General features: G+C 36.0%; 1 protein-coding gene across 1 annotated transcript in view; it reads right to left on the reverse strand.

Annotated features, from left to right (window-relative positions):
• CCDC102B (coiled-coil domain containing 102B) overlaps window positions 1–23,651 on the reverse strand; it is a 176,730-nt gene that overhangs the window by 119,946 nt on the left and 33,133 nt on the right. The window contains exon 5 of the mRNA XM_061169220.1: window positions 350–559. Within this exon, the coding sequence (XP_061025203.1) occupies window positions 350–559 (210 nt within the window). The remainder of the gene's footprint in view (window positions 1–349; window positions 560–23,651) is intronic.

Raw genomic sequence — 23,651 nt, forward strand, 5'->3', positions numbered from 1 at the left:
TAAGATCAGTTGCATGGAAAACTGAGACAAAGCTATAACAGGAAACCAAACACACAAACGTTCATCCTTTACTTCATGTTTTTCTTCCTTTTGGAAAAGCTTGAAACTCTCAGATTTGTCATATTCTAACATCTTCATACAAAATTTGTCACACTCGCTTTTCCTATCATGAACAACATTTTATATATATTTTATATTACAATGGGAAAAGATCAAACTATCAGATATGAGATAGTACAAAAGAAAATATTCAGATTTGAGGTATGTGAAAGTTAAAGCAGCATCCACTAGACATCAGGGCAGGAATATACAGAAAGTGAGAACATTTGCTTCCAAAGAGTACCCATACCTTGTTTTTTTCCTGTAGTTCAATTTGTGATTTCTTGAAATCAGGACCTTGAGAGTTTGCAATTAATCTATTTTTCCTATCCAGGAGCTCTTCCATGTCTTTCACCTGGAACTTTAGCCTTCTATTTTCTCTCTCCAGTCCTAGTTTTTCTGTTTCAAGTATCTCCCTCTTGTCCCACTCAGATGTATTTTCAGCTTGCAATCTCTCTAGCTAAACACAGAAAACACAGAAAAGCAACATGTAGCATTTGTAATTGCCAAAAGGCCAGGCACCCAGCAAACAGGCCTCCACTAAGAAAGGTTCATGGATATGTCCACTTACACAATTTTTAAAAAGAAAACTCTATTTGTCTGAAAAGTTGAGGACAACACAAAAGTCCTAAGACCAGATCATGCCCTAGATAAATACACCTGCCTTCTTGGTTATGGCACTATTTCTATAACCAAACAGACCATATTGTCAAATAAACACATTAAGTGAAAAACTGATAATATTTTGTCAATAATCTCCACTCAGTTGATGAACATGTATCAGTTTAGAAGGCACAAAATCATTTCTTGGGCAATTCTGGTTGGATGGATATAGTTCATGTATTCATTTACTCATTCATTCAGTTATTTACTATAGCTTTCAACTTGTAGGCACTGCAAATAAAGACAAGTGAATGTAATAAAATATCATAAATGCCATGATTAAAGTACTATACAATATAGTCAAACTCACCTGAGTGAATGGCCAATTTGATTTTCAGGGAATAGAGGTTGGCAACATGATTAAAATATGAGGTATTTTAAAACTATTTGTTATGGATAAAGATTGAAAATTACTTATTTTTATACTTAGTTTTAAATGGCTTGATGGCAAAGTATTGAATAGTATTATACTATTTTAAAGTAGTTCTCATGACATTTTAAATTCTAAAAGAGAAGTCAACATTAAGAAACTGTTAGACTTCAATAATATCTTTGGAAATTAATTCTGATTAAAAAAGTCTAAAAACTGCTTTTTCATACACATGTAATTGTGCCATTATTGTCGAAAATGTTCTGTTCCCAAATCTAAGTGAGGCTCTAGCTTCTAAAAAACAAGAAATTAAAATTACATTCTTGGCACTAGACCTTGTTTATCAATTAAATATAATAAACTAAGGGATCAAATTTTAGATGATGTGATTTGACATTTGGGATGCCTGTTTGGGATATGAGGTGAAAACAGTATTTCAAAATGCAATTTAGAACATGACATATCTTTAATTATTAAGATTAATGCTTAAACTTTTTGACTAACATCACATCACTTATCAGAATGAAAATAATAAAATTGTAATAAAAGTCACCAACTTAGTGATGAAATATTAATTTTAGGAGAATAAATGTACTCTTGGTCAAGGACAAATATGATGCTATGTCAAGTCTTTGTAAAATTGTAGGCATTTAAAAGAAATTGCTGAAGTCAGTTTTATACCTAATAACAGATAAGAGGTACAAATAGGATTTTAAATAAGTAATAGATGGTTTGAATGAGTAAACTCTAAATTAAAAAAAAAATAATTGAAGAAAGGAATTATATTAACAGTAATAACAACAAAGCTTAAATAATGATGTGTGATTATTTACTATTTGAAGATTTTTAGTGACACACCAATTATCTGATAAATTTAGGTATATAACACATATCAAAAAAAGTAAAGGTTTTGTGAAAATTGGATCATAAATATTATTAGCAATTTTATTTTTGATTTCATTTTTCAAAATTCTTTCTTGTAAGATTATTCTTTTCTAAGAATCATACGAAAATCTACCACCTGAAAAGCCATTCAATTAAATGCAAGTTAAAATGATGAAAGAAAGATCAGGTACTATTTTAAACTTTCAGGGTTTTTTGTAAGCAATTCTAATAACTGATCAAACTGAAATGGAATTCCATTGATTTGCTTCCAATGATCAAGAGAAACATTCTAGAACATTTTAATTCTAACTCTAATATGCTATGAATTTTAACTAATAGTGGGTACTACTCTTAAATGAATTTCAGGTAATACAGGAATTATTGAAAAATATTTTCTAAAATCTTTTAATGTAGAAGTATATTCTAACCAGAGTAAACACTAAAATATTTGTTGATTTAATGACCTCCAATTTTATGAATATTAAACATTGAGAAAAATATATAAATATCCAACTATTCAGCTGTTTAACAGATATTTATTGAGTATCTTTCAGGCACTGGATATACTATTGTCAAAATACAAGTATCTTTCAGGTATTGGATATACTATTGTCAAAATACAAGTATATATATAAGTATAAATTGGGCAGCATCTTGTAAAGGAGAAAAACCCCTGGATGCTATGGGAAAGACCTGCAGTAAATTAGATAATCAGAGGAGGTTATTTGAAGAAACAATATTTAAGCTGAAACCTGAAGTATAAGAAGGCAGAGAGGCAGAATCAAGCTAAGAGTATCTCAATAAAGGGAAGTAGGAAATAGGTTTGAACATTATAAGATCCAAGAGTCCAATCATGAAGTATTAGGAGTTCAGGAGAATAAGTATGAAAACAAGTAGTCACTGATGCTTAAAAGCAAGGGTGAATTTAAGAATCGTTTGAGTTTCTTGTGAAAAAATGTAATATTGTGATTATTCCCAAGGATGAAATATTGGGTCATTTATTTTATTTATATAGGTATATATGTATATATGTATGTGTTTATGTATTTGCTTCCTTCCTTCCTTCCAGTTTTACTGAGATATGATTGACATACAGCACTGTACACATTTAAGGTGTGCAGTGTAACGATTCAGTCATTTCTAAACATATTCATCTATAAGCTCGATCTTCACGAATTGTCACTGCTTGATACTGCTGAAAGGACATAAATAATAGACTGCAGTGAACTCGATAACTAGAATGTAAGTTTTATGAAACCAGAACCGTGTCATTTTGCTCATCAGCCTGGCACCTGACACGTGCTATGTCAGTGCTTCATAAGGACCTGTTGAAGGAAGGAGAAAGTACATACTGGTAGTTTCCAGGAAAAAGCTCCTCTGTGTTTCAGTTACAACAATTGGGCACAAAGTGAAATTAAGATACCATCCTAGAAGAGCCAGTTATTTACTCACCATTACTTAATGCCAGTAGAATTTCTCAGTACATTTACTCTTAACTCTTATTAATGCTGTCATGGCTGCATTGCATTTTGTGATAGGTGAATACAGCGAGGTAAAGAGAGGATTTTCAGTAAAATTACCTAGAATTGAGTCCCAATTCTTTTTATCCTGAGAGCCTCTATTTTTCATTTATAAAATATGGAAAATATTTCCGACAGCTTAGCGTTATGAGGCAGGAATTATTTAGGGAAAATAGTTATTAAACTTTTAAACTCAACACAAATATTTCCTGTCATAAATATGTTTTCTAAAGAACAAAACATACCAACAGCCAATTCAAATAATGACAGGTGAAATACTGTATTATTTTTCATCATGTTTTATCAGAATGACATCTTGTAAATGGACCTTTTCAACGGAGAAAAACCCCAGCAGAATGCACATATGGTGTTCCGCAGGCCAGTGAAGTGCCACCTAAAAACAAGGTGCATGTTCCGGTAATTGATTGCAAATATTCAGAATTTTCATTTCAGACAAGTCAGCTATAAAACCTCATTACAAGCACTGTGATTTTGGAAGTAAGAGGTAAAAAGCAGGAAGCTTGTTATTTCCTAGCAGTAGGAGATGATTACCCTTTTACTGAAGACCTTATATATTCCTGGTAAAGAGCTATATAGGTTATTTCTTACCCTTACAATAATCCTGTAAGTTTGTATGTGCTACACAGGAGGAAACTGGAGTTCTAAGACTAGAAGTACTTCTCAAGGTGGGCAAAGAGTCCAAGCCATGGTTCACCTAAGGTGTCTCTGTGATTCCAGTCGTGAGTTCACTCCACCTACACCATGCTAACAGATAGCCACTGATGTATGCATATCCCCTTGCCATAGCAACCAACACACTCTGAATCCATTGTACTACACTGCAGCAAAGATTTTGTTGATGTTTTTCTTTTGTTGTGATATATTTTGGGGATTTTGATCCTTGCTTCGTTGCAAATTAACTCAGGAGAAGTGATTCTGTAGACTCACATTCAAAAGTCTGGAAACGGAAACCTAAATGCAGTGTGCATATTGCTGATGCCACCCCTCCCCCTCCCCTGGATATTTTAACCCTTCCTCTAACCATGTCATGTAATCACAAATAAGAAGTGGGGACACGTCCTCCTAAATCAGTCTACTTCCCTTCTGTCCACAGTTAACTATAGCTCAGTGATAGCTCACTCCCTCTTTTACCAAAAGTCAACAGAGCAATGACTAATTTTAGTAATAGGTAATGTCATGTGTATTTTAGTTGCTTTAATTTCATTTAAAATCCTTGGAGAATTTCTAAAAGTAAGGAGTCCCAGAACTAATTTGAAACTAAATGTATGCCAAACTTAAATACAGGGAGAGGGATCCACATGCAGAAACAATTACTCTACATACAGACACTAAACCTGAACAGAAATTAACCCAAAATGGATCACGGACCTGAATGTAAAGTACAAAACTATAAAACTCATAGAAGATAGATAGCCTAGGAGAAAATCTAGATGACCTTCGGTTTGGTGATGACTCTTTAGATACATCACCAAAGGCATGATCCATGAATGAAATAATTGATAAGCTAGACTTTATTAAAATTAAAAACTGCTCTAGAAAGACAATGTCAAGAGAAAGAGAAAACAAGCCACAAAGAAAAAATATTTGCAAAATATATCTAATAAAGAACCGTTATCCAAAATACACCAATAACTGTGTAAATTCAACAGTAAGAAAACAAACAACCCAACTAAAAATGGGCCCAAGACTTATGGATAACAGACATCTCACCAAAGAAGATATACAGATATCAAATAAGCATATGAAAAGATGTTCCACATCATATGTCATCAGGAAAATGCAAATTAAAACAATGAGAGGGGTGGAGTCAAGATGGCGGTGTGGGAAGGTGCAGAGTTAGTGTCTCCCCACAACTAGGGTGCCTGCCGGCCACTGGTGGGGGACTCTGATGCCCAAGGAGACGGGAGGGACCCCAAAGTGAACTGGTAGGACGTAGGGGGACTGAGGGGAGAGGAGAAGTGGAGGCCAGACAGGATTGGAGTCCCTGAGGCCAGAGAGATTAGGAGAGGCAGGTGGGAGGGGCCCTTTGGGAGGAACGGGAGAGGAAAGGAGGGCAATTGCCCCGCCCACTTGGGCACGGGAGCCTGCTGAGCTCCCAGGAGAGTCCCTGCCCTCCAAGACCCCCCTGTACCCCCCAGCCTCATTGATCCTGGGGGCATAGGAGGGAGGCCAGGGAGATCAGGAGAGGCAGGTGGGAGGGGTCCTCTCAGACCGGAGGAGCAGGAGAGGAGAGGAGGGCGTTTGCCCCACCCATTCGAGCCCAGGAAGCCTGCTGGGCTCCCAGGTGAGGTCCGCTGCCCTCTGAGAGCAGGGGTGGGAGGCACGCCTGGGCCCCTTCTGTACCTTGAGCCTAAGCCCCACCCCCACAGACCCCAGGGCCTTTTCCAGCCCTGGGGGTCCTAAGCATTGGCTCTGCCCACTGCCCAAACCTTCTACTTGCTTAGGCCCCACTCTCCACAGCCAAGGCCTTTCCCCCCCTTTTTTTTCTTTTTCTTTTCCCTCCTCCTCTTTTATACTATTGTGGTACTGATGTACCTTCCAGTTGTTGATTCATCTATATTTTTATTTTTATATTCTTTCTAACATATCTGTTAGTTTCCTAGTCAAATTTTATATTTTACTTTATTATCGTTCTTTTTTTTTTTTGCTGCACACGTGGCTTGTGGGATTGTGGTTCATGAGCCCAGAGTTGGGCCAAAGCTCCTGTGGTGGGAGTTCTGAGTCCAAACCACTGGAGTAGCAGAGAACCTCAGACCCCAGGGAATATTCACTGGAGTGAGGTCTCATGGAGTTCCTCATCTCAGCACCAAGACCCAGCTCTACCCAATAGCCAACAAACTTCAGTGTTGGAAGTCTCAAGCCAAACAACCAGTAAGAGAGGAACACAATCCCACTCATAAAAAAAAAAAAAAAAAAAAAAAAATGAGATGGCAAAAAATAATGTCACAGATGAAGGAGCAAGGTAAAACCTACAAGACCAAATAAATGAAGAGGAAATAGGCAATCTAACTGAAAAGGAATGCAGAATAATGATAGTAAAGATGATCCAGAATCTCAGAAATAGAATGGAGGCACCGACTGAGAAAATACAAGAAATGTTTAACAAAGTTCTAGAAGAACTAAAGAACAAACAAAGATGAGCAGCACAATAACTGAAATGAAAAACACACAAGAAGGAATCAATAACAGAATAACTGAGGCAGAAGAATGAATCAGTGTGCCGGAAGACAAAATGGTGGAAATAACTGCCGAGGAGCAGAATAAAGAAAAAAGAATGAAAAGAATTGAAGACAATCTCAGAGACCTCTGCGACAACACTAAATGCACTAACATTTGAATTATAGGGGTCCCAGAAGAAGAAGAGAAAAAGAAAGGGTCTGAGAAAATATTTGAAGAGATTATAGTTGAAAACTTCCCTAACATGGGAAAGGAAATAGTTACCCAAGTCCAGGAAGCACAGAGAGTCCCATACAGGATAAACCCTAGGAAAAACACACCAAGACACATATTAATCAAACTAAGAAAAATTAAAGTCAAAGAAAGAATATTAAAAGCAGCAAGGGAAAAACAAAAAATAACATACAAATGAATCCCCATAAGGTTATCAGCTGATTTTTCAGCAGAAACTCTAGGTGCCAGAAAGGAGTGGCAGGATATACTTAAAGTGATGAAAGAGAAAAATCTACAACCAAGATTACTCTACCCAGCAAGGATCTCATTCAGATTCGATGGAGAAGTCAAAAGCTTTTCAGACAAGCAAAAGCTAAGAGAATTCAGCACCACCAAACCAGCTCTGCAACAAATGCCAAAGAAACTTATCTAAGCGGGAAACACAAGAGAAGAAAAAGACCCACAAAAACAAACCCAGAACAATTAAGAAAATGGTAATAGGAACATACATACCGATAATAACCTTGAATGTAAATGGATTAAATGCCCCCACCAAAAGACACAGACTGGCTGAATGGATACAAAAACAAGACCCATATATATGCTGTCTACAAGAGACCCAATTTAGACCTAGGGACACATACAGACTGAAAGTGAAGGGATGGAAAAAGATATTCCAAATAAATGGAAATAAAAAGAAAGCTGGAGTAGCAATACTCATATCAGATAAAATATACTTTAAAATAAAGACTGTTACAATAAAATAAAGACAGTTACAAGAGATAAGGAGGGACACTACATAATGATCAAAGGATCAATCCAAGAAGACATAGCAATTATAAATGTTAATGCACCCAACATAGGGGCACCTCAATACATAAGGCAAATTCTAACAACCATGAAAGGAGAAATCAACAGTAACACATTAATAGTAGGGAACTTTAACACCCCACTTACAACAATAGACAGATCATCCAAACAGAAAATAAATAAGGAAACACAAGCTTTAAATGACACAATAGACCAGATAGATCTAATTGATATTTATAGAAGATTCCACCCAAAAGTGGCAGAATACACTTTCTTCTCAAGTGCACACAGAACATTCTCCAGTATAGATCACATCTTGGGTCACAAATCAAGCCACAGAAAATTTAAGAAAATTGACATCATATCAACCATCTTTTCTGACCACAATGCTATGAGACTGGAAAGCAGTTACAGAAAAAAAACTAAAAAACACAAATATATGGAGGTTAAACAGTGCGCTACTAAATAACTAAGCAATCACTGAAGAAATCAAAGAAGAAATTAAAAAATACATAAAAACAAATGACAACGAAAACACGACGACCCAAAACCTATGGGACGCAGCAAAAGCAGTTCTAAGAGGGAACTTTATAGCAATTCAATCTCACCTCAAGAAACAAGAAAAATCTCAAATAAACAATCTAAACCTACACTTAAAACAACTAGAGAAAGAAGAACAAAGAAAACCCGAAGTCAGTAGAAGGAAAGAAATCATAAAGATCAGAGCAGAAATAAATGAAAGAGAAATGAAGAAAACAATAGCAAAGATCAATAAAACTAAAAGCTGGTTCTTTGAGAAGTTAAACAAAATTGATAAACCCTTAGCCAGACTCATCAAGAAAAAAAGGGAGAAAACTCAAATCAATAGAATTAGAAATGAAAAAGGAGAAATCACAACTGACACTGCAGAAATGCAAAGGATTATAAGAGACTACTGCAAACAACTATATGCCAATAAAATGGACAACCACGAAGAAATGGACAAATTTTTGGAAAGGTACAATTTTCCAAGACTGAACCAGGAAGAATTAGAAAATATAAACAGACCTATCACAAGTAATGAAATTGAAACCGTAATTTAAAATCTTCCAACAAACCAAAGTCCAGGACCAGATGGCTTCACAAGTGAATTCTATCAAACATTTAGACAAGAGCTAACACCTATCCTTTTCAAACTCTTCCAAAAAATTGCAGAGGGAGAAACACTCCCAAATTCATTCTATGAAGCCACAATCACCCTGATACCAAAACCAGAAAAAGATATCACAAAAATAGAAAATTACAGACCAGTATCACTGATGAACATAGATGCAAAAATCCTGAACAAAATACTAGCAAACAGAATCCAACAGCACATTAAAAGGATAATACACCATGATCAAGTGGGATTTATCCTAGGGATGCAAGGATTCTTCAACACGCAAATCAATCAATGGGCTACACCACATTAACAAATTAAGGAATAAAAACCATATGATCATCTCAATAGACACAAAAAAAGGTTTTGACAAAATTCAACATCCATTTATGATAAAAACTCTCCAGAAAGTGGGCATAGAGGGAACTTACTTCAACATAATAAAGGCCATATATGACAAACCCACAGCAAGCATCATACTCAATGGTGAAAAACTGAAAGCATTTCCACTAAGATCAGGAACAAGACAAGGATGTCCACTCTCACCACTATTATTCAACATAGTTTTGGAAGTCCTAGTCACAGCAATCAGAGAAGAAAAAGAAATAAAAGGAATACAAATTGGAAAAGAAGAAGTAAAACTGTCACTCTTTGCCGATGACATGATACTATACATAGAAAATCCTAAAGATGCCACCAGAAAGCTACTAGAACTAATCAATGAATTTAGGAAGGTTGCAGGATACAAAATTAATGCACAGAAATCTCTGGCATTCCTATACACCAACAATGAAAAATCAGAAAGAGAAATTAAGGAAACACTCTCATTTACCACTGCAACAAAAAGAATAAAATACCTAGGAATAAACCTGCCTAAGGAGGTGAAAGACTTGTACTTAGAAAACTATAAAACACTGATGAAAGAAATCAAAGATGACATAAACAGATGGAGAAATATACCATGTTCTTGTATTGGAAGCATCAATATTGTGAAAATGACTAGACTACCCAAAGCAATCTACAGATTTAATGCATTCCCTATCAAACTACCAATGGCATTCTTCACTGAATTAGAACAAAAAATTTTACAATTCATATGGAAACAAAAAAGACCCTGAATAGCCAAAGCAATCTTGAGAAAGAAAAACGGAGCTGGAGGAATTAGGCTCCCTGACTTCAGACTATACTAGAAAGCTACAGTAATCAAGACAGTATGGTACTGGCACAAAACCAGAAATATAGATCAATGGTACAGAATAGAATGTCCAGAGATAAACCCACGTACATATGGGCACCTAATTTATGACAAAGGAGGCAAGGATAAACAGTGGAGAAAAGACAGTCTCTTCAATAGCGGTGCTGGGAAAACTGGACAGCTACATGTAAAAGAATGAAATTAGAACACTCCCTAACACCATACACAAAAATAAACTCCAAATGGATTAAAGACTTAAATGTAAAACCAGACACTATAAAACTCTTAGAGGAAAACAGAGGAAAAACACTCTTTGACATAAACCACAGCAACAACTTTTTTGACCCACCTCCTAGAGTAATAGAAATAAAAACAAAAATAAACTTAATGGGACTTAATTAAACTTAAAAGCTTTTGCACAGCAAAGGAAACCAGAAACAAGTCAAAAAGACAACACTCAGAATGGTAGAAAATATTTGCAAATGAAACAACAGACAAACGATTAATCTCCAAAATATACAAACAGCTCATGGAGCTCAATATCAAAAAAACAAGCAATGCAGCTAAAAAATGGGCAGAAGGCCTAAATAGACATTTCACCATGGAAGAAATACAGGTGGCCAAGAGGCACATGAGAAGATGCTCAACATCACTAATTATTAGAGAAATGGAAATCAAAACTACAATGAGGTATCACCTCACGCCAGTTAGAATGACCATTATCAAAAAATCTAGAAACAATAAATGCTGGAAAGGGTGTGGTGAAAAGGGAACCCTCCTGCACCATTGGTGGTAATGTAAATTGATACAACTACTATGGAAAACAGTATGGAGGTTCCTTAAAAGAATAAAAATAGAACTACCATATGACCCAGCATTCCCACTACAGGGCATATACCCTGAGAAAAGCATAATTTAAAAAGAGACACATACCACAATGTTCATTGCAGCACTATTTACAATAGCCAGGACATGGAACCAACCTAAATGTCCATCAACAGATGAATGGATAAGGAAGATGCGGCACCTATATACAATGGAATATTACTCAGCCATAAAAAGAAACAAAATTGAGTTATTTGTAGTGAGGTGGATGGACCTAGAGTCTGTCATACAGAGTGAAGTAAGTCAGAAAGAGAAAAACAAATACCGTATGCTAACGTGTATATATGGAATCTAAAAAAAGAAAAAAGGTACTGATGAACCTAGTTGCAGGGCAGGAATAAAGAGGTAGACATAGAGAATGGACTTGAGGACATGGGTGGGAGGGCGAAGCTGGGGCGAAGTGAGAGTAGCATCGATATATATCTACTACCAAATGTAAAATAGTTGGCTGGTGGGAAGCAGCAGCATAGCACAGGAAGATCGGCTCGGGGCTTTGCAGTGACATAGAGGGCTGGGATAGGGAGGATTGAGGGACGCTCAAGAGGGAGGGGATATGGGGACCTGCGTATGCATATGGCTGATTCGCTTTGTTGTGCAACAGAAACTAACATAGTATTGTGAAGCAATTATACTCCAATAAAAATCTATTAAAAATTTAAAATTTTAAAAAATTTAAAAACTAAATATTTCCTGTAAAAACTTAAAAAAATAAATAAATAAATAAAAATGAGATACAACTACACAGCTGTTAGAATGGCTGAAATACAGAACACTGACAACACCAAATGCTGGTGAAGATGTGGAGCAACAGGAACTCTCAGTCATTGCTAGTGGGAAGGCAAAATAGCACAGCTGTGTTGAAACAGTTTGGTGGTTTCTTAACAAAACTAAGCATATTCTTACTATGCTATCTAGTAATCGTGCTCCTGGCTATTTACCCAAAGGAGTTGAAAACTTATGTCCACATAAAAACCTGCACACGGATGTTTATGGCAGCTTTGTTCATAATTGCCCAAACTTGAAGCAACCAAGATGTCCTCCAGTAGATGAATGGATACAATGTGGTATGTCCACACAATGGAATATTGTTCAGCACTAAAAGGATATTAACTATCAAGCCATGAAAAGATATGGAAGAAGCTTAAATGCATATTACTAAGTGAAATAAGCCATCTGAAAAGGCTATATTCTGTATGATTCTAACTATATAACATCCTGGAAAAGGCAAAGTTAGAGAGACATTAAAAATATTAGAGGTTGCCAGAAGTTGCAGGGAGGAAAGGGGAAAGGTGAGAGTAGGGAAGGATATATAGGTGGAGCACAGAGGAATTTTAGGGCAGTGAAAATACTCTGTATGATACTATAGTGATAGATACATATCATTATACGTTTGTCCAAATCCATATAATGTACAATACCAATAGTGAACCTTAATGTAAACTATGGACTTTGGGCATTAATGTTGTGTCAATGTAGGTTCATCATTTGTAACAAATGTACCACTTTGTAGGGGATGTTGAAAATGGGAGCGTCTATGGTGGAGGGCATATGGGAAATCTCTGTATCTTCTCCTCAATTTTGTGGTAAACCTAAAACTTCTTTAAAAAATAAAGTTTAAAAAAAATTTAAAGAGAGGGCTTCCCTGGTGGTGCAGTGGTTAAGAATCCGCCTGCCAATGCAGGGGACACAGGTTTGAACCCTGGTCTGGGAAGATCCCACATACCGCGGAGCAACTAAGCCCATGGGCCACAACTACTGAGCTTGAGCTCTAGAGCCCATGAGCCACAACTACTGAGCCTGTGTGCCACAACTACTGAAGCCCATGCTCCTAGAGCCCATGCTCCGCAACAAGAGAAGCCACCGCAATGAGAAGCCCGCGCACCGCAACAAAGAATAGCCCCTGCTCGCCACAACTAGAGAAAGCCCACGCACAGCAACGAAGACCCAATGCAGCCAAAAATAAAATAAAATAAATAAATTTATTTTAAAACATTTAAAGAGAAACTATTTATATTTTGGATACTCATCTTTTCTCAGATATATGTTTTGCAAATATTTCCTCCTAGTTTTTGGCTTATGTTTTAGTTATCTTAGCAGTATATTTCACATAGTAAAAGTTGTAAATTTTAATAAAGTCCAAATTAACTTTTTTTAATAAAAAAGGAGGCCAAAACTTGTATCTCAGATTGAACATGAATCAAAAGCAATGCAAATTTAAAAAGGACAATGCATCTATGTCTAAATGAGTCAGTATATGTTATAGCAAGAGAATGACAAGAGAAATGTATTCATAAAGGCTTTACTGATGCCCTGGTAGAGAACACTTATAAATTTCACAAGTAACCTCTAAATGGTCATTTTGGACCCTTGATTTTGCAACAGCCAGGTAGTCTCAAAAATTCTTAGTGGTATTACAAAATTTCGTAAGCAAATATTTTCCTCATTTCCATGCAGAAGATAATAATTGTCTATATATAGCCTAGTAACTATTAAGATAAAAAATATGAATGAACACATTGCTATTATCCCAAATGATTTTAACTGTTTTATGAGTGTATCCAAAACGGTCAGAGAAAAGCTTTAACATAAAACAAGAACAGTGAAATATGCTTTCCTGCAACTCTCCTGCCAAACTTTTATACGCTACAGTGGATTTCTTATAAACTTAGTAAGGCGTGAACCTTTACAAAAGCAGTACTTACCGAATTTGAGAAGTGAAGCACAACAGAGGTTTTAAAATGTGGATCTTGTTGCAGAGATAATAGGAACCAGAGGTTTATATATGATATATATAATAGGAATTAATTTTGCCACTCACTAACTACAACCTCAAGTGTGCTCTACTACTGGGAAAAACTATGTAAATGTAAAATGCTTAATAAGATCTGCATCAGGAAATTAAGCAAACCGTAAAGGGTAGACCCTCTTTATTCCAGAATCTCTCCTAAAAGTAATTTTAAAAGTAGACGAACTATCTTGGCCCCAGGGATGGTCTTCTCAGAGATTCTGATAGCTCTCAGTGTCTAAATAACATGAAACTGCTGATAACACCTAAAGCAAGGTTTTCCACTCGACTGAGATTATGTTTCATGTTAATCCATGTATTTATTTTTTCTAAAGGATTAACAACCATTTTAATTAGAAGTTATATTGACTAATTGTACTCTGATGGTTCAGATAAAACAGAAAGTTAACTTTCATTATTAACAGTGAGCTGTAAAGAAGAAAAAAGTACACAGTACATGATTTACAGGGGGGAAATAGTAGAAAAGGAGATGGTAGAGTGAATTAAATCTAGAGGATGATGATAAAAATGAAATAGTGCCAAAAGTATTAATGAGAACCCCCTAAATCACCACTTTACATCAAAAATGACTTAGTGTAACAATTTTATGTTTTAATGTTGCTTTTTTAGTATGTTTGGAGGGAAATCTGACAAAAGAGATATATTGATGAATTCTTTCAAAAACGTAGTGAAAGAATAAAAAATTAGTTTGTCTTATTGATTAAGCCAGAATCACACAGTCTTTTAAAGCATTAAACTGAGATTGTTCATTAAAAAGATAAATATTATAATGCAAGTTAATTCCTTCCATTCATCTTTAATCTAAAGTCAGTGCTTTTTACTGGCTACTCTGTTTACCACTGGCTTCCAATGACAACTCTGTTGATAGATCAACTGTCCATATGTGGGTGGCTCTGAGTCTGGGCTCTTACTCTGCTGTTTCTTTGGTCTACCAATCATTACACAAATCATTACACAAATGCTATTCTATTTATAATACATATATATTTATAGATATAATTTTTGCTGGTATATACATATTAATTGGTCTTATATCCAGTGGTGTCTCTAAACTCTTATGAATTATATTTTTTAGATTATTTGGTGTTGTCTAAATAGATAATTGCACCATCTGTGATCATTACAGTTTTGTATCTTTCCAGTTCTTGTAACTTCTTCTTCTTTTGTTGAACTGCCTAGCATCTGATATAGAATGTTCAATAAAAAGTGATACCATGCTTCTAATAGTTCATCATTAAATAAAATATTTGCTCTAAAATTTTGTTACTCTATCAGGTTTAAAAATTCACTTTGATTCTTAGTGCGCTAAAATGTTTTTCCCTATAATCATGAATTGAGTTGTAGCAACTGAAAGCGAACTTGTAGATAACCACATAATTGATTTTTTCTTGTACTCTGTTTAATGTGCTGACATATAATAAGTGATCTAATGTTATAGTATACTTTGCATTCCTGTGACAAATCAAATTTTTTATTCACCATAAGATTAAGACTACTTGTATTTGGTTAGTATTTTTGCCATTATACTTATGTATGAAATTGATTATAACCTTCCTTGCTTATATGACCCTTGCCTAGATGCAGTATAAGGATTAAACTAACACAGTGGGAAGAATTGGGAAGTTTTTCCTCTTTTTTCTCTTTTCTAGAAGATGTTCTATAAAACTGGAGTTATCTACTTTGAATGGTAGAACTTAACCATAAAGCATTATGATGCTGGAGTTTTATTACAAAAAGAGTTTTAATTCACTAATTTTTAATTTACTTTATTTAATGTTATAAACCAATTCAGATGTTCTATTTTTACAAGAGTCATACTGGGTAAGTTATATTTTCTGGCCAATAATTCATCTCATGTAAGATTTTATTTTTATTAGCATCCTCTGCTCTATCTAAAGCTGTGTCCCTTGTTTATTACTAGTGTTTTCTAATTATAGCTCTTAATTAATTCTGCCTGAATTCTTTCTTTTTTCAAAGAACCAACTTCTAGCTTTGCTAACTCTATTATATATATATATATATTTGTATTTTATTAATTCCTAATATTAATTTTCCCTCTTTCTACATCCATTGTTTCTTTTTTTTCTGCTAGAATCTAGCTTGCTAATTTTTTGTCTTTGTTATTGGGTTATTCTGGGTACTTTAAGAAGCAACTATTACCATTGGCATTTTAAATGCAATGAATTTATTACGGGGAATGCATATGAGAGATAATGCAGGGCAGGGGAGTCAGGAAAGGCAGAGAACAGTCAGATTGTGGTCAGGATTGACTCTGAGTAATGGAGAGACAAGGAAAGAAGGAAGGTTGGGTCCAATCATCTCAGACATCAGTGCCTTCCAGGGAAAGGTAGGTGAGACCACAGAGTAGCTTTTGAGTCAAAGTCACTGGTGAGAAGGGTTGCATCTCCCAAAACAAGGAAGCTTGTCTTTGGCTGGGAGTAGTCTATGGCAAGTGCAGTGTCATTGCCTGGATTTCAGAGTACAGCAGCTGGGGTTCTGGGTTAATTACACTCCCTGTAATTGAGATCTGAGAAGCACTATCCCACGGCAGACATAACTGTTTCCTAATACAGTCATTGACGTTATAAGTATCCCTGCGTTTTGCAGCATCCCTCAAGATTTCAGCGTTTTTGTCCTTCAGTCTGAAATTTCATTAAATTTCTTTCTTTAACCTATATTACTTAGATGTCTGTTTTCCAATATCCAAATAAATGAGTTTCTTAAAGTTATCTTCTGTAATCAATGCTATAATAAATGCCCACCTGTGGTCAAAAAATAGTATCCTTTGGGGATCACAGTTTAGAACACAACCACAGACTAAATCTCTCTTTCTCAACACAGCCTCCAAAACTCAAAAATGGAAAGAAATAATATCATCTATTCCATAAATATAATTTAGAGACAGTGTAATAGAAACTTTGATTCACATGCAAGAGGGACAATAAATATCCAAGAGCAGCAGAGCATTCTCTGGAGACCATGTGGGCACAGAGTCAGATGGGAATTGTGCAGAAGAGAGAACACCAATCAGGGTGGACTCCCTGTAAGGGGAGTCACATCACCTACAGAGGGAAGTACTAACAATGGATTTGAGACCTGGAGGAACAGAACTAGTCACTAGTTTCTGGATATTTTTGGCCCTTAAAAACGTTATACTCGGGACTTCCCTGGTGGTCCAGTGGTAAAGAATCCGCCTTGCAATGCAGAGGACGCAGGTTTGATCCCTGGTCAGGGAACTTAGATCCCACATGCTGCGGGGCAATTAAAGCCCGGGTGCCACAACTAGAGCCCATGTGCCACAAACTACAGAGCCCACACGCTCTGGAGCCTGTGCCCCACAACTAGAGAGGAGAAAACCCACACGTCACAACTAGAGAGAAGCCCATGCGCCACAACTAGAGAGAAGCCCATGCACCACAAAGAAGAGCCCGAGTGCCACAACGAAAGATCCCACGTGCTGCAACTGAGACCGGACACAGCCAAAAATAAATAAATAATAAATAAATCTTTTTAAAAAAAGTTATACCCACCAAGCTGTATTAATAGGCACATAGGAAACCAGTGTATTTTGAACACATCAAATATAGTAAAATATAAAACACATCAAATCATTTTCCAAATGAGTATGTTATGCTCAGTTATACCTTCCTCCCATTTTGATTTTTTTTCTTTCAACCTCACAGATGGTTGAAACAGAAGGTGCTCATCTTTTTGATATGTACCTTACCTTCTCCTCATCCATTCAACCAACAGCCCTGTTGAGGGCAACTACCATGAACCAAGCCCTACTGCAGGATGAGGCTAAGATCTCCACCGTCTAAACTGACAGGCCTCTGCTTCACCTTTTATGCCATATTCATATTAACCTGGGATTTCGGTGGAAGAAGAGAGTGTGACTGCTCATTTAGTTTAAAGCACACGTTCCCAGAAGTTCATATGGAAACATGTTTTCTAAGGGAAGCATTTTTAAGGATGGCAATAGGAAAGTTCTAAATCAAATTCCTCTAGCATAAAACAATATTTCTCTTTACTGGAGATTTGAATCCTGATTCAGTGCAACTATACTGTAATAACACTTTTAGCAAAGCAGTTTTGAATTTGAAGCATTGAGAGGAATAATTGATATGATGCCACAAAAATATAAATAGCATATTAATATGAATTTGCTAAGTTCACTCGTTGCCACCATGGAAAGCAGTAAACAGGATCTTGAAAGAATTGTACAGAGCTTATGGGCCAAAGGACCAGGAAAAGTCCCAAATGCATGTGTGTGACCCAAAGAGGACGAGACATAGAGGGCATCACAGTGGAGACCTTAGGTCACCTGAAGACACTGAGGAAACACTAGGTGCCTTGAGGTTGGTTAGTTTTAGGTTGGCACCAAAACATGCAGGGATTTCTGAAGACGTGGGCTGATTCTGAGACAAACCAACATTTAAGAGTTTTGATTAACACAGTTTCTTCTATTACCGCCCACATCCCAATCTTTGGTAGACTGTTTTCTATCCAACAGGAGTTAGTAAGAAATATACAGTTAAAGAAACTAAATCTCAGATTGTAATTAAATCATCAATCTAACTTAGCTAGAAAACTTTTCCAAAGACCTAGTTACCAGGGAAAAGCTATTGCTGTTGAGATACCCGAGCAAAGATGTTTAAATACTTTATTCTACTCCACATAATTTAAAACCCTTTTTGAAAAAATAAAACCTGTTACTCAAGGCACTTAATACTTCCTGGAAAAGTGATCACAAGCTTTCATCCATTATTTGATTTTGTGTTTATCAGTTTTCCGTAACTCCAGGACAAGTGACAGTTTTCGTCTTGGATAATTAGACCATTTAGACTTATATTTGTGTAAATGACCAGGATGCATATCCATGTGTGACAGTTTGATTTTCACTTTTCCCAGAATATTATTTTTCTCTAATGGTTTACTCATATCAAATATCTTTTTATAGATTCTGTTTCCTGAGTTTCATCAATATGAACTCAGAGTGTGCCAGAATGCTTAAATCCATACCACTAACAGACTTCTAAATTAACCTGCTTGCAAGCATCAGTATCCTCTTTCCAAATTATATAACCATTTCGGATACATTCACAGTATTATCAGTAACCTAACTCTCTTTGCTGGAACATGTAAAGTCGATAAGAGGTATGAGATACAAGAGATTTAAATCAATTCAAATCAACACCTATTGTGGCAATCTCAGAAAATTAAATTATTATGGCACCGGATTTCTAGTTATATAACAGCCTTCTCATAAAGAAGATTCTATTTAACTATGTTAGTAAATAAATCTCAGGTACTTAAAATTTTAAATCTAAAATTCCTAACTAGGTCAGCTCCCCCGCCATCATGCACATCTGTTATGTAGCTCCCGTAGAGCTGAAAACATGCAATTAACTGTACAATTTTTGATGAATCCTGTGTCTCTCATTGAGGGCAGTTCTCTGAGGACAGGCCCATTTCTACTTTGGACACCACTGAATTACTAGATCCTAGCACAGTAGGTACTATAAAATATTTGCAGAACTAAAAATTGAATTTGTAATTTAAGAAAACACGTTGAAAACATTTTCTCTTTTTAAACAGAGAACAAAACATTTTTCTGCCCTCTGTATTTTCCCCCACCTTACCCGAAATAAAAAACCTGGTAATGAATTGCTCCCTACTAGACTGTGTTACTCTTCTAGTAATCAAAATATTCCCCCCATATCAGCATAATTCTATAGTTGCATAAGAGCGAAAGGAGGAATTTTTTGCTTTACTGTCAATATCCCAGTATTTAAAAAAGACTTCTCAATATATTCTCCTACTCAACAGAAATGCTCTAAATCTTTTACAGGTCAGAGCATTCTTTTTATTACATTTATTTCCTGGCAATACTGTGGTCTCTAGCTTTCTCATCTGCTACTCCCTTTATCATTTACAGTCCTTACCTCTACCTTTCCCCTTTATGTGGGTTAGATGCTGTTCATCATTCACATCTCACCCTCGACATCTTTTCTATGAACTCACATAGATCCCTACACATTACCCATCAAAGTACATAACACACTGTGTTTAACTGCTTGGTTTGTTTGTTTGTTTTCCACTGTGGCTATCACTCTATCAACTCCTCAGTGCTTAATTCCAGTACCAAGGACTCTGTAGATGGTTGACTCTGTAGAAGTGTTTGTTGAATAAATGATTGACAATGAATGAATAAGCATACAAATTACTTATTTTGTTGCCTTGCTTTGTTTTTCACTTCACTATCATTTTGCCTATGCAGAGAGAATCCAGTTGGTACACACATGGAGGAAAGTTCCCTTAAACCTCAACAATGATACAATTTCTGGGTGTGAAAAAATTTTGTTACAAAATGTTTATGTTTTATCTTGCATAAGCAAAATAAAGAGGACTACTTATATAATCACAAGTTAAATTTAACATGTTACCCATCTGGGTCTTTTTTCCTTAATTGGGAAGCAGCATTTTAAAAGTAAATAAATAGAGACGTTCTGAAAGAGAGAAAAAATGAATATACTTTGTTCCTTCAATTTATATCATATTGCAGTCAGGATTAGGAAGAAAAAGAAATCATTTAAAGAGCATTCTCTCATATTATGTGGAAAGATTTTAATCCTAATGAAGTATCAAAGACAATGAGTGTCAACGGCATGGGGATGGGGACACATCTAGAGCTGGAAGAGCCCATTGTGGGTAATTCGCTAACGTGAGGAAGAGAATCTGTGAAATGAAGGACTAGACTGTACCTTCTAGGTTCTTTCCTGCTCAAGACTTTCATGGTCTTTGTCCATATAATCATTAAAGACTTGCCTTAACTGTCAATGTGTGAAGAGATATATGCAAGACACTTGGTGATTCAGGAATGGGAAAATGTATTCTACTCCTTTGGAAGATTTACAGACTAATTTTGGAGCTAGATTATTCACATTAAAAGATGCATTTCCCCCTGTCAAACATTTATTGGAAACCTATTTGGCACCAGAAACTGTGCTCAGTGCAGTTGCTGTAAGACAGTACCCTTAAACTCCAAAAAGCTTACAGTTGAGGAGAGGAAGAACACACATATATAGAAGTATTCTGAAGTTTTCTATGGGATATCACAGAATTATCTACAATGTTACTAATATCTAAAAATCTGGATTGTCATTCCAATATAGGATGTACTAAATGAAATTTGAATGACAAGGGAGAAAACATGTATTTCTTGCATACCTACTACATACACATAATGTATAATTTTTAGTACTTTCCATATATGGATGAATTAATCCTTTAGATGAGTTGTTACTGAAATACTATTTTGCAGATAATCAAACAGACTTAGAAAATCCATGTAGTTAGTAGGAAGTCAGACAGCAAGTCAGTGCCAGGTTAAGAACTTGGACCCAGGTCTCTCGGATCCCAAAAATGGAAATAAAATGAGGGATACATATTTTCAGAGGAGTATGTAGAAAGGGTGGAACTTGTCATACATATTGAGAGAAGATTGGGATTTTTTAATTGAATTTTTATTTTGAGATAATTGTACATTCTTAAGCAGCTGTAAGAAATGATCAAAATAAATCCCATGTGTACTTTATCTGGCTTTCCCTAATGATAACATCTTGTAACTCTATAGTACAGTATAATAACTAGATGTCAACTATAACATAGTCAAAATACAGACCATTTCCATCACAAGGATGCATTATGTTGCCATTTAATAGCCACACACACTCCCTTCCCATCATGCCTTCATCCCCGGCAACCACTAATATTCTCTCCATTTCTAAAGTTTTGTCATTTCAATACTGTAATATAAATGGAATCATGGGCTATATTGTCTTTTGAGATTGATATTTTTCATTCAACGTGCTTCTCCACAGATGCACCCAGATTGCTGCATAGATCAAGAATTCATTCTGTTTTATTGCTGAGGAGTTTATCCCAAGGTATAGCTGTAATGGCTTTTAATTATTTACCCATTGAAGGTATCATTGTTGTATCCAAGTTTTGGCATTTATAAACAAAACTACTTTAAAGATTCATGTATAAGTTTTGTGTGGATATAAGTTTTCATTTCTTTGAGAGAAATGCGCAGGAGTACAATTTCCTGGTCACATGATAGTTGTTATTTGGGAACACACCAAACTGTTTCCCAATGTGATTGTTATCATTTACATCTCCTGTAGTGAGTTGGGTGATCGAGTAGCTCTGCATTCTCACCAGCATTGCTGTTGTCACTAATTTTTATTTTAGCCATTCTGATAAATATGTAGTTTTATCTCACTGTGGTTTTAATTTGCACTTCCTTGATGACTAATGTGTTGACACCTTTTCATGTGCTTATTTACTTGAGACAAATTATCTTGGTTTTCTTTCATCTGAGAATGTCCTAAAAGGTATTTTCACTGGATATAGCATTTTGAGTTGACAATTCTTTTAGAACTTGGACAAAAGTGTGCCACTTCTTTCTGGTCTCCATGGTTTCTGATGAAATTTTCACTGTCATTTGGATTTTTTTTTCCCTGTAGGTCAGGTGTAATTTCCTTCTTGGTGCTGTCAAGATGATTATTTCTTAGTTCTCCATAAGTTTGACTAAGTATCTGGATGTGGATATATTTGAGGTTATGCTGATTGGGGTTTACTAAGCATCTTGACTATAGATTTGACCCTTTTCCTAAATTTGGAAAATTTTCACTCTATTTCTTTGAGTAATATTCGACCCCTCATAATTTCTCCTCTCAAACTGGCCTCCAGTGACATAAGTGTTTGATCTTTGTTAGCATCCCACAGGCCCCTACCTCAATCCCTGTTAGCAAAGGCTTTGTTTTCTTTCAGACTATTTTCTTTTTGTCATTCGGACTGGGTAATTTCTATTGCTCTGTCTTCAAGTTCACTGATTCTTTCTTCTGTCCCTTCCATTCATAATTTTTAAAAATTTTGGTTATTGTGTTTTTCCTTTCTAACTTTTCCATTTGTTTCTTCTTTGTATTTTCTATTTCTCTGCTGAGACTTTCTATTTATTTACTGAGGATTTCTATTTTTTTCATTTGTTTCAAGCATGGTCATGATTGCTGATTAAAGCATTTTTATGATGGCCACTTTAAAATTCTCGCCAAGAAATGGAAACATCTCTGTCTTTGCAGTGTTGGCATTTGTTGATTGTCTTCTTTCATTCATTCTGAGATATTTTGGTTCTTGATATGATGAGTAATATTCAATTGTGTCCTGGACATTTTGGGTATTATCTTATGAGACTCTGGTTCTCATCTAAACATTCTGTGTTAGACAGGTTCCTCTGATGCACCATTCTGGAAGGTAAAGCAGCAGCATGGACTCATTACTTCCAGGTGAAGGTAGAAGTCCAGGCCCCACCAAACCTCCATTGGTACCCGACTGGGGATTCTCCTAGTTACTGCTGGATGGGGATGGGTGCTCCAGCTATCCACTAGACCTCTGTAGCTGGGAGAGGGTGGAGGTGAAAGTACAGGCCCCCTACATGGTTTTCACTGACACCACAAGCTCTGGGGGTCTCACTGCTGCCCAGAAGGGATGAAACCCTGGTTCCAGCTCAGCCTTCTATGCCAACACTCCAGAAGGAAGGATTGGGCAACTTTCTACTGTCTTGTGAGGGTGGAAGTGTAGGCTCCCTATTCATCTTTACTAACAGGAGTTGAGTGTGGCACCACTGTTTTCTGTACTATTTGGTGGATTAGAACAATTATTGTCTAGTGGTTTCCTGTCTTGCTAAGCTGACCATTCCCTAGTCCTTTAACTAGAGCAAGCAGACTTCGGTTGCATTTTGTTTTTGGTTTTGTTTTTATCTGTGCCTGTTGTTATTTCCAGGCTGCTAGCTTCTTCAGCTCCAA

This window comes from Eubalaena glacialis, chromosome 15, assembly GCF_028564815.1.
Source record: "Eubalaena glacialis isolate mEubGla1 chromosome 15, mEubGla1.1.hap2.+ XY, whole genome shotgun sequence".
Lineage (NCBI taxonomy): Eukaryota > Metazoa > Chordata > Mammalia > Artiodactyla > Balaenidae > Eubalaena > Eubalaena glacialis.